At 44.9% G+C, this 12114-nt stretch overlaps 1 protein-coding gene across 6 annotated transcripts in view; it reads right to left on the reverse strand.

The window, feature by feature from the left end:
- Window positions 1-6424: 6424 nt before the first annotated feature.
- Window positions 6425-12114, reverse strand: part of ZNF532 (zinc finger protein 532) — a 30209-nt gene continuing 24519 nt past the window's right edge. For all 6 annotated transcript variants that reach the window (XM_027668594.1, XM_027668596.1, XM_027668597.1 and 3 more), the window contains 4 exons: window positions 11564-11842; window positions 9410-9522; window positions 8910-9057; window positions 6425-8651 (listed from right to left, as the gene is read on the reverse strand). In XM_027668594.1, the coding sequence (XP_027524395.1) occupies window positions 8157-8651; window positions 8910-9057; window positions 9410-9522; window positions 11564-11842 (1035 nt within the window). In that variant the 3' untranslated portion in view covers window positions 6425-8156. The remainder of the gene's footprint in view (window positions 8652-8909; window positions 9058-9409; window positions 9523-11563; window positions 11843-12114) is intronic.

Below are 12114 nucleotides of genomic sequence, written 5' to 3' on the forward strand. Positions count from 1 at the left end.
TACAGAGCAGTGTGAGGGCAGAGCAGTGTGAGGAGAACGCAGTTTGAGGGGAGCGCAGTGTGAGGGCAGAGCAGTGTGAGGGCAGAGCAGTGTGAGGGGAGCGGGCTGTGAGTACAGAGCAGTGTGAGGGGAGCGGCCCCGGTGGACTGTGAGGGGACAGCGAGGTGTGAGGGTGGAGCGGCCCCGCCGTGGTTCCTTGCCAAGCCCTGGAGCCCGCAGTGGGAGCGGGCGCAGTGCCCGCAGCGGGCTGTGCCTCGGAAGCCCGCAGGCTGCACACCGCAGTCTCCTCCTCACCAGCTGCGGGCAGAGCCATCTCGTCTCAGCAGCCAGCGGTACCCTCAGTGTTTTTTCAGCACAGAGGCCCAGAAAAGCCCCAGCTGTGAGTGGCAGCCCCTCTGCCCTCTGCCAGCCTGGCTGCCCTCAGGATGGGCCGGGGCTGCTCCGAGCGGGGCTGGCAGGGTGTCAGGCCCCTCAGGCAGCACAGAAAGACTTCACACCCGATTCCAGTTCGGCATCTGAATGATTGCGTGAGTCTGGAGCAGCAACTACCACATGGGTACAGATCCTTGCCCAGAGCCTGATTTCCTGAGAATTAAATGAACCAAACGCAATGAGGTTTCCACCAAGTTCAGAATTAGCTCCTGAAGACTGGGGATGACAATGGGAGAACAACGAACACAAGGAAATGCTGCTAAGATCAGTGGAAGGAAACAGTTTGTGGAGGACTGGAAAGGTGTTTCTGTAATTTGCCAGAAATTGAGCGAGACTTTCTGTTGGCAAACAGTTGGACAAGAGGGATTAGGACTGACTAAGAGAGGCAGAAGTGGCATGGGATCACAGAGGAAGGTGTAATGCTCTCAGGAATGGACAGAAATGGCACATGGATATTGGAAAGAAAGCTCCAAGGACACTAGCTAGTGTCGTGCTTCTTCAGTGATGTGTCGGGGCCTTTTGCAAAGTGTACAGAGGTGTCCATGGAAGAGAGAAAAGGAATGATAAAGGTAACAGCTCAGTGAAGCTTTAGGGAAGGTCTAAATACCTGTGGGTTACCCTGGTGAATAACCTGTTGTTTGTGTCGGTGGTGTCGTTAGATGCACACTGTGATGATGAGTTAGGATCCACGCCCACTTTGGAGCCTGTAAACCTTGCCAGTGCTTGGAAAATCCTGCTTTTCCATGGCTGGCTGCTCCCATAAACACATGTCCCATGTGTGCAATACCTATACAACTGGGAAGTAATGATCACAAAACTGCTAATTAAAGCATATGACACATAAGCTACCCACTGTCTAATTACATTTCTCTTGCAGAAAGTAAAAAAAAGAGGCCAAATTCTCATTCACTGCAGAAATAGTTGTACCTGGAATACACCTAAAAACATTTGAACACACCAGTAATTTACACTAGGACTCAGACCAGTAACTCATAGTCAGTTAGCAACAATCTGACAAAGACATCTTTGTTAAATTTACTTGCTGTTGGAAGGAAATCTTTATGTTATGTCTTGTGGCTATAGCTGCACATTTCACCTTAGCTATTGATTCATTATATTAGTGCAGAATGTCATATGTATGTTAATACAAAAAACCCCACAACAAACCAGCTTTTGTTCCAAAACACACCATGTCACCCCCAAATTGCTACCGAAATAGAGTAGATTTAACTCTTACTTTGCATTTGTGATGTGTTTGCATTTAACAGTAAATATTTGACACTTTTCTATTACCCGCTTCTCCCAAGCAAGCGGGTAAGTTGTGTGCAAGGTTCTCTTGCAGTGGTTGTCGTGTTTGCAATGGCTCAGGTTGGCTGACATTATCCTCTAATAAACTTTTGCAGACTTTCCCTGGTCCAACACGTGAGCTGGCAGCGCTGTGACGTGTGACTGTGATGTGACCCTGCCGTGGCCCGCCCCAAACCCTCAGGTACTGCTCTGCCTGGGGCTGGGACACACAAACGGCTGTGAGAGGAAAATGAGCTCTGAGTGTTATTTGTGGGTACTGCTTTAATTTACAAAACGGGCAGAAAAGGACTCTTGCCTGTTGTGAAGTAGGAATGTATCAATTTTGGAGCTAAAAGAGGAGCCACTCGGCAGGGAAAGGGCAGGACCTCAGAGAAGGTAAATGACAAAGACTGGGTGGTGTTAGAACAGTTCCTTCTGTTTTTCCTGATGGAGAGAATTAAAAGTGGAAGTTCAGGTGATAAAATCTAATTCTGTGACAAGTAGAGGGAGGAGGCAGAGCTGACATTTGGAGAATTTAGAGAGGCAAGAAGGGGGCTTTCCACTGAGACCTGGTAGGATTGAAGCTGCTTATTTGTTTGTTCACAGAGGTGGGACATTCTTTTGTCCAAGGCACGAACCCACACTTAATTCTGAGACCACAGTATCTTTGCCTCTCAGTTTGGTTGTGATTGGTGTTTGATAGCTCCAAAAATACTTGAACTCTCCCAGTTTTCATGGGGAGGCAAGGGAAACGTTAGGAAGCTGCTTTTCTTCCTTTTCCACAGGTGCTAGGAGTCACCTACACTTCTGTTGGTGGCTTTGTTATTTTACCAGCTGCACGATTTAGATTATTAAAGGTTACATGTATTTTGAAATCTTCCCATACTCTGGGTGTTTGACTTCAATATTTGTACAGTAGATCTTTTGGAGCTGTGCAGCTAGAAGATTATGCTAGTTTTTTAGTACACAGAAAAAATGTAGCTCTTGGCATTCTGGCAGATTGGCCAGACCTTTGCAAACAGCCTGTACATATAATATTGAATTACAGCTCTTTGATTTCTAAGAGATTGGTCATGGGCACATAACTGGCACCTTGCCCCCGGGCTGAAAAGAGTGGGTTAACAGGGAGAGCCATAGCAGTCCTTTTGCAGCCCCTCAGCAAAGCACAGCAGCAGCACAGTAACTGCCTTCCCTGGTGAGCACTCTTTGTGTCCAAATCCACTGGGAGCTATTTGCTTCCCATTCCTGTTGCTCAACAGGCTGTTAGAGCAGCCCGTGGTGCACACAGGGCCCTCCAAAAGCAATGGGGTGCCACTTGCACCAATAGCACACCCTTCTGGATTCTTCTAATACTTGCATTTCGTTGCATTTTTGTAGTGGTACAAAGAATATTTTCTTCCTGCACACCCCTGGATTTGCTCCCCCCTTTGGAGGCCGCTGCTTTGGGTAATGCATGGCTTCTGTCTCGTGTCACTTCTCTCAGGAGTCTTGTCCTCTGCCCTGGGAGCTGGCAAGGACCTGTTCACAGGCAGGGTTGGCAACCCTGGGGCGCTGTGCATGCTCGTGTTCTTAAGTGTATGAGTCAACAGTTTCAGTCTGCTCTGCGACCCAGTGTCTGGAGAGATAATTGGATTTCAGCTGAGCTGGATCTGTTTCAGGGAATGGTTTATTTGTGAAAATAATGTATTTTTCTGGGGGAAAAGGGGAAGGAGAGGGAGGGATCCAGCTACCCGAACATTCAGTTGAATTTAGCAAACAACGTTCTCTTTTCCTTCCCCTCCCCCCATGGAACAGAAAAAAAAAATCAGAAACAACCTGACAAAATGTTTAGGCTTTCCCAAGTGAAAAAAAAACTTTAATTTTTAAAACTGCCAAGAATAAATGAGAGAAAGGCAAAAAGGTTTTAAAAAAATTCTAAAAAAAAGAAAGTATTTAACCCTTACTCAAGAACAATCTCTCAGTAGACTAAAAATGCTTGTAATGTGTTAGGTTTTGCTTTGTGCTGGGGAAGGGGAATAATGATATTCACTAACTGTTTGCTATTTGCTTAACCTGTGCTGCAGAACTGAGGCTAAGACACTGCCTAGGAAAACACCAGAGAAATGATTTATGTGGTGGCACTTGGAGGCCTCTGTCACAGAGCATGTAGGACAATCTGGTCACTGAGTTCAGTGGAGTCCAGTGTGCCCTCTGGCCACAGAGTCTCCTGTTTGATGCTCGTGCCCTGACTTTCCCAGCCTCTGGAAGGGGCTTGGCATGACGTGAATGGGGCACATGGTGTGTGGGAACCAGCTCAGGGAGGTGAAGCAGTGCTGGAGCTGCTCCACGAGGGGACATTTCTCTGCACAGAAAGGGCTGGGCTCATTTTGCCAGGAGCAACAGTATGTAAATGTAATGGCCAAGGGATATTTTGAGACCGTAGCTCCTCCACCCTGATTGCATTCAGGGCCTGCTCTCCATTTTAACTGAGACAGTGACAGTCATTAAGCCAGGAAATATTGTTGTGCTTGACCTGCAGTATTAATCTGGCCCGTGGAGCTATGGCAGTGTCAGCCAAGTGTGGCCTGACTCGGCAGGAGCAATACTCATAATGCACTGCATCCATATTCCACCAGCACATTAGAGTCATTGAATGCAAAATAGCAGCATTTGAGAACAGGAAATAAATGGACTGCATAAAGTCTTTTGCCAAATCATATTAGGGGACATATCTGGGAAGGATACAACGCTCAGCTTATTTTACTAATAGTCACATTACTGCGCCAAATACATTTCTGCCTTCAACATAGAAACCTGGGGGTCAGAGAAGAAAGCTGCAGTGCCTCCAGTTCATTTTCCAGGTGAATCTGGGTCATTCCCAGGGCAGTGTCTCACTGTGATGCCCTCAGATGGGCCCTTTGGTCCCCAGGAAGGCAAGCTGTCCTTTTTCCCCAGCTGTGAAAGAAATAGCACTAAAACCAGTTTTTGTACAGTCACTGTTGAGGAGCAAATACAATTTTTTTTTCAAAGGGAAGAAGTGCTCAGGGAGGGGACAAGAAGTGGCTCCTTCTTTTGCACTCTTGGCTGTAGAAGCCATCTTGTACTCAAAGCCCAGGGCTGTGGGTCAGGAATGCTCGTGCCTTCTGTGTTTGCCATGTTCTGTACTTATTTCTCTTGTCACTCCAATCCCCACCCTAGGTGCCCTTCAGGGAGCCTAGACAGATAACCTTTTAGTAATAATCTGAAATTCAAATACAAAGAATTGTCTACTGAACTGCCCTAATATTTGAGAAAGGTTTTAAACTAAAATAGGTTATTCTGTGTCCCATTATTGGCCTGGCAGCTGCGTGTGTGTGATAGGTGTACTGAGAAAGGTTATATTAACAGAATGAGAAGGTCAGAGTTATATAAAAATCCTTTTAAAAGTAAATAGGCTTGCCGTACTGATTTCCCCACAGGTACCCAGAGGTTAAGAACTGGGAACATCTGGGCTTTTGGCAGGTCAAGTTGTGCATCTGTAAGTGCCCTGCAGAAATAAAAAAAACAGACAAGTCTAAAAATACAGTGGCTGTGGTAAGATTTACCTCTGTCTGTACCTGTGTGCAAGCAGGCCAAGGCAAGGCTGAACACCCCCCTGAGTGTGAAAAATCAGTTTTATTGAAGCTGTGTGGGCAGGTGGATCTGAGCCTTGGTGCAGTCCTGGCTGGGCAGTTTGCTCTGCAGCTGGATACTTGGGCAGAGGTTTCGGTGTGCTCCCTGCCTCCCTGGAGAAGGGACGGGATGGGAAGGTACACAAGAGGACATATACATATATATGTACACATATACACCTGTCAGGCACTGCCTCCATGGAGATCAAAGCCCTGCCCTTGCAGAGGGTAAATACAGTGAAGCCCCCCCACGTGAACCCCAGACCTGACAGTGACACTTTGTTCTGCCCAAATGCTCCCTGAAGCCTTTGTTTGCATTCCAGTCTGGGGCTGCACTCGAGGTGCAGCATGAAGCACCTCTGTTTCCAACAAGAGTGGCTGCAAAATGGCAGAGGCTGAATGATCCCTTTCCTACCCCACAGAGAGGTATTATGAGGTTGAATCTGTTACTGTTAAATCCTCAGAGGAAAGATGTAGAAAAGAGGACTATTAATGTCATCATTGCATTTGACTGTCAGTGGCACAATGTTAATTAAAAGCAAACAATTCAAATGTCAGATCTCAGGCAAAAATAAGTTTAAATATTTTCTTTATGGTTTACAAGAGGAGGTAATTCCCCTAGGTATGCCTACTGAGATTTGTGCCTTTCCACTGTGTCTCTTGTTGCTTTCTGTTCAGTTCCCCTCCTGGTCTTCAGGACGTTCCCCTCTCTTAGGCAGCGTGTAGGTTCTGACACAGAAACGTGTGTGGAGTTACAGGGCAGTTGAAGGCCCTCTCCCTTAAGCCTTTCAAGAGATTACTGGCAGGAGAGTTCAACAGATCTGCAGGGAGCCCCTGCCCAGCAGCTGGGCTGCACCCCTGGGATGTGCAGGGAGCTCCAGGGGCAGTGGCAGTGCAGGACCCCGGGTCCTGGCTGGAACCACAAACCCGTTCACATGGTCAGGTTACTCGCCAGGAAATCGTTGTGGTTTGCATCTTGGTAGCACCAGCAATGGCACAAACTACTGCTTCACAGCATCCCCTGCAGGGACAAGGCAGTGAAGAGGGAAAATAAACAAAGGTATTAGTAATGGCTGTGAAAATTTAACTTTTATTATCTGTTCACTGTATACAAAACACCATTCTGCATAGTGATAACTCATTTGTTGTACAGTTGACAGTGCACATCAACAAACAAGTGTTCAGAGGTATCCACTGAATGGAAGGGCAGTGGTGGCAGTGTACACATCACACTGAGAGCTGTAGGATGGAGAGGTACCTCATAACCACTCAGTATGCCAGTAACAGAACTGGCCTAACAAGCATTTACTGATGAGCCAAATTAAGAGTGAGGATGGAGAGAGCAGAACTCATGTACCCGATACACAATTTCCAGAGTGACTGGGAAGTTTTACAGAGCTGGCTGAGAGGATCCGTATTTTTTTAAACACTTCAAACTTTAGAACTGTTAAAATTTCATGATAAATAAGAGAATCTCACAAATCTTTAGGGGCAAAATGCTCCACATTTATTTACATATGAAATGTGTTTAATACAGTTGTAACGGACGTAGTGTATAGTAACATCTGACAGCAGCAAGACTTTTAAGGAACCCGACAATTACTACTGTTCATCATGCACCTATCTATATATACACAGTTCAGTTTAAAAAAAAGTACAAAATTTCTTCTCGTAGGGATACGTACAAGGTATAAAATGCAAAAACAAACCAAAAATATACTCTCACAGAGAACTCTATCTGAAAGGGACAGGATGGTACCTTTTTGTACTTGTGCAGGCGAAACCGGTGGCGCTGGGCAGGTCTGCAGCGGCTCCCCAGCGCCGAGGGCCTGTGCTGGAGCTGCAGCCCCCATCACAGGGCTGGGCCTTGGCTCCTTCACAGTTGTGGCTGTGTGTGACACTGAGCACCAGAACGTTTGGCATGAGTGTACAGAGCTGGCAAACACCAACCCCTGCGGCGAGGGTTGACCAATAACCGAAAAGGAAAATACGTAATGCTGTGTACTCGCTTCTATATAATGTTTAATAAATTACATGACAAAAAACATCATCATTATAAACCTATTCCTCTAATTACATCTTATTTGTTAAATCCAGAGCAGCCCAGCCCTTTTGTAACAATTTGAGCTTTGATCATAAGCACCTGATGACCTAAACAAAATCACTTTATCATACACAGAGTTGTGCAATTATACTGTTCAAAAGTACTTTACCACTCTGAGGGGTCTGCACCTGTTCTGGTGTTGCTACCTAAAAGCCAGCACTGCATTTTACACATGCAGTGGTACTTCTTTTTCTTTTTAATATATACTTTGTAAGAGAAAGTTTAAAAGCTTCCACAGACATTTAGAAGCACAAGTTCTTAGAATTTAAAATCTTAGCTTGCTTCTCTTCCCTTCTCCCCTCCGAGCACTGCCTTCTGATGCACTTCCATTAGCTAAACTTTCTTTCAGAAGCATTCAAAAAAGAAACAGCTTAAGAGAACCTAAGGAACTGCCCCAGCATTCAGAACTCTGTTTTAAAGAAACTTACTACAAAAGAACAGAAACAAAACAGAAAAAAACAAATTTTCCACTAGATACTGATACAAACACATAACAAAGAGTATAAAAATTATTAGTTTAAATATATACAAACTCTTTTCAACTCAAATACTGCTTCAATGGTTCTGAGGATATAGACAATGAGGTGAAGGGGACACTTTTATGCAGAATATATTGCAACACTATTATACCTTGAACTTTCTGTAGCAAAAATGTCCTTAGTATTCCAATGTGGAGAGAGATTTCTGCATCCCAAATAATCTGATCACTTTTCAGCTGAACTCATTCTTTTGGACTTGATGAAGGCCATGCCATGTGTTCTCATGTGAGTGTTTAAGGCCGCTTCAGTTTCAAAAGTCTTTGCACACACTTTGCATCGCCTGTCTGATGCTGCACTGTTGGATGATTCATCCTCATGATTGGGTTTGTTTTCTTGCTGATTATCCTCCCCAGACCCATTCTGTTTTGATACTGGCTGAGGCTCCTTCAGCTTGTGTACAATGAAGAGGTGCCTGGAGAGGGACACGTGAGACGTGTAGCAGAGTCCACATTCCCTGCACTGGTATGAAGAGCCATCAGATTTATGTTGAGGAATATGTTCGTGAAACTGGAGAAGATTCTCTGTTGTAAAGCCACAAACTGCACACTTGTGAACTTTAAAAACATTTATCTTCAGCTTTTTTAATGGCTGAGTGATTGCACCTCGTGGAGGCCTGAACTCCAGAACAGGTTCTTCCAATTTACGCTTTGGACTGGGAACCTAAAAAGGGACAGAAATGGGGGATCACGTAAGCAGAAATAAGCAGTTCTTTTCATTACTGTTTGTGACTTGCAAACGTCAGAAACTTGCCCTTGGCAGATTCCAGTACAACTCTGATAAACAGAATGCTTTTGGGGCTCTACTTCACTGAGGATGAGACCTTTAAGGCACCAAAATAAGCATATCTATTTAAAGATCCTGAACATATACCCCCAAAAAATCACTCTCCGTGAAGGTATGAGTCTTGTAAGGGATTACCTTTGTGTCTTCTTTTACCTCCCTTTCTTCCATATTGGAAGCTTCAGTCATTTCTTTCACGTCAGGGTCTTTAATACCGTGCATCAACTGAATGTGTTTTTCCAACATCAACCTCTTGGTAAAAGTACGTCTCGAATCCGGGCAGTGCCTGCAGACACACAAACACACACACATTCAGTGTTATGCTTAACAAGTGCCTTCTGTAGATTAGAAGAGTGGTTGTGTGTTTGAGAGACTACTGAAAGCCAGGTTCAGCACAGTGGTGACCCCAGCTGCCAGCCAGGCAAACTCTCAGCTCAGCCGAGTTCCAGATCTGCTCGCAGACCTCGTGCCTTGTGCTCTCACGGCCCTGCTACGTCTGCAGGCACGACAGGGGATGGGTTTGGCCGTCTGCATCGAAATCCCTGACCCTCCGAATCGATGGGATACTGGCTTTCATACAGGCGAGGAAAGAGTGTCAGCCAGCAGTGGGTTTTTAAAGAGATAAAAGTAGCACTTACGAGCACGTATAAACCTTCCTAATGCCTTTGTGTTTGATACGGTTGTGACGACATAAACTATGGGAAGAACTGAAAGATTTGTCACACTGTCGACACGGATGTTTCTTCATTTGCTTTAAAAAAAGAAGAGAAAGACATTAGTTAAAAAAGCTCAGTAAAAGCAGTGCATGTGTCAAACCTCTTGATAATAGGAAAGACACATCACTTACCCTTTTTTTGTGCACACCCCTCCTTCACCAACACCGCACAAGTCAGAGCTGGGCCTCTTTCAATGTGGCCAGAATGAGCTACACATACACCTGCCACCAGTTGTAAACTGGTGTCACGGACTGTGGGTGAAGCGAATTTCTTCCACCAAAGAAGCAAGGAAGATCAGTGGATAATTTCTGGATCAGTAAAGGCAGTAAGGTGAGAGATTTGCTTTCCCTTCCCACAGCCAAACTGTGCCTGCAGCTGCTGACTAGGAGCTCCTCAGCCACGTACAGGGAAGCACGAAGAGCACAGAAAGAAGACCAAAACTGAACCTCACAGACACTGAGACACTAACAGGGCTCAGAAAAGTCATGATGAAATGAGAAGTATTGTCCAATGCCAACTTGAGGACCATCTGTTTGGGGAATTTTGTGGGGTTTATATTTCAGTTTGTTAAGTGGAAGGAAAAAGAAAAGGAGGAAGTGAGAAGGATGGAGCAGGAACACATCGAAGATGTGTTGGCACTGAGTGGGTGCATCAAGCCCTTGGTCAGAAAAGCAGGACGAGGACAGTGCTCAGCAGGGCCTGGTCTCTCTCAGAGCACCAGGGGCACTACCTGGGACAGCCAGCTGTGACACCACATTCATTCTAAATGTCTTGGGGAGACTCCAGACAGAGACCAAATAGGATTTGGGATGCATGGTTTCTGCAATGGCAGCCAATCCCAAAAACTCCTCAGGAAGGAGTGTAGCACCTGGTCTTCCCCATTTCTGAAAGACATGGAGTTGTATCTCTGTTCATTTGAATATCTATCTGCCTCCTGTGTTATTCAAGGAACTGCTTGAAGAGGGATAAAAAGCAGCACCTGAATGTAAGCAATAGAAGAGGCCTTTAGGCCAGTATTTGAGTGCAACAATTATCTAATATTGCATAGTAAGGGCTGTTCTTGAGATAACATGAACATCAGAGATGGATGATTCTCCTCCACTTAGACAAAATAAGCCTGTTATTCCTTCCAGTTCTGCTCTGTTACTGCAGTGCAGCATAGAACATTGGTTTAATTCCCTGATTCCCAGCTGAGGGAAGAGTCAGAGCGTTTCAAGGCAAGGACTGGAGAGCAGACAGCTGCCATGGGTCAGCAGCGGGCTGGAGCTGGCACAGCCTGGCTCAGACACAGCTCAGCAGAGCCACTATTGCCTGCCTGTCTTTTTAATTTCATTTAACTGGAAGCTCTACTGAATGGAGAAGAACTGCCAACGGGGTCTCTGCTGACCTGAGGATGCAGCATTCCCATATTTCACTTTCGATCCATTTTAAAGTAAGATGTCTCAAATCCAGCTGCTTTAAATACAAAATGCAACTTGTTAACTCAGCTGAACCTACAGGTGTAAGATTAGAGCAAGAGCTCAGCCACAGAGTGGGTCTGCCTTGAAAATGAAACACTGCCTGGCACTCATTGGACCAGCAAAACAAGATGAGTCCCCACTCCCTGAGTCTGAGAGGCACTGAACTTCAGAACAGAATAGAATAATCGAATTGTTTCGGTGAGAAAAGACCATTAAGACCAAATCCAACTGTTCCCTCAGCACTGCCACATTCACACAACTTCCAAGAGTGAAAGGGAACTAAGAAGGCACAAAGAAGAAATAGGAACATGGATCAGATTAGATGACTTGGATGAAATAGTGCAACATCTTTCACTCTCCATCTTGAAAAAATTCTGGTACTGAAAGAACAAGCCTACAGTTGAGAAAGAGTGTGTATATTTTCTCAGTAGAACTATGTAGAACATGACAAAAACTAAGCAGCCAAAGAGAAAAATATGAAATAGATATAAGAACAGAGAAGAATAATGATGAAACTTAAAGGAATTATTTGCAAAAACACAAATGGAATTTAGGGAAACATTACTTCACATTTCAGGTGTGATTAACTTTTTTGTAATTCAGTATATTCCTTTACCTTTCCATGTTCTTTCCTCATGTGGGAGATGTAAACGTCCCTCTGTGTGAAGAGCCTGTCACACTCCCAACATGTCCAGCCAGGATTAGCAATTTTTTTAGGCTCTGCTTTCTTTATGGGAGAAGGGGATTTCTTCTCCAGCTTTTCTGTTCCATTGACAGATTTTGTGTCCTCCTTGTTGTGACTGGCTGAGTTCTGCGTTGTGGGTTTAGTACTGAGAGGCAGATTTATCCCCAGGTTTGGTGGCCCCTCAACACTTTTCAGAGTTCCATGCATAGACTACAATAAAAGAGAAAAAAAAAGTACAAAACTAACATAGACGTACACAGTTGTACTGACAAAATGCACTGACCCTTTGAACCAAAAGCCTTCACTTACTTCTTTGTCAAACTATTATCATCAAATCACAAACTACTGTCATCAGATCACATTCTTAAGGAAACAGGGTTAAGTGAAGGCAAGGCCTAGCATGACACAGCCAACACCAGTGACAGACACCATCTGCAGGTATTTTCACACACACAAAAAAATGAGACTTACTTAAGGTTAAA

The sequence above is a fragment of the Corapipo altera genome, unplaced genomic scaffold (assembly GCF_003945725.1).
Source record: "Corapipo altera isolate COAL_440 unplaced genomic scaffold, ASM394572v1 205, whole genome shotgun sequence".
NCBI classification, from domain to species: Eukaryota; Metazoa; Chordata; class Aves; order Passeriformes; family Pipridae; genus Corapipo; species Corapipo altera.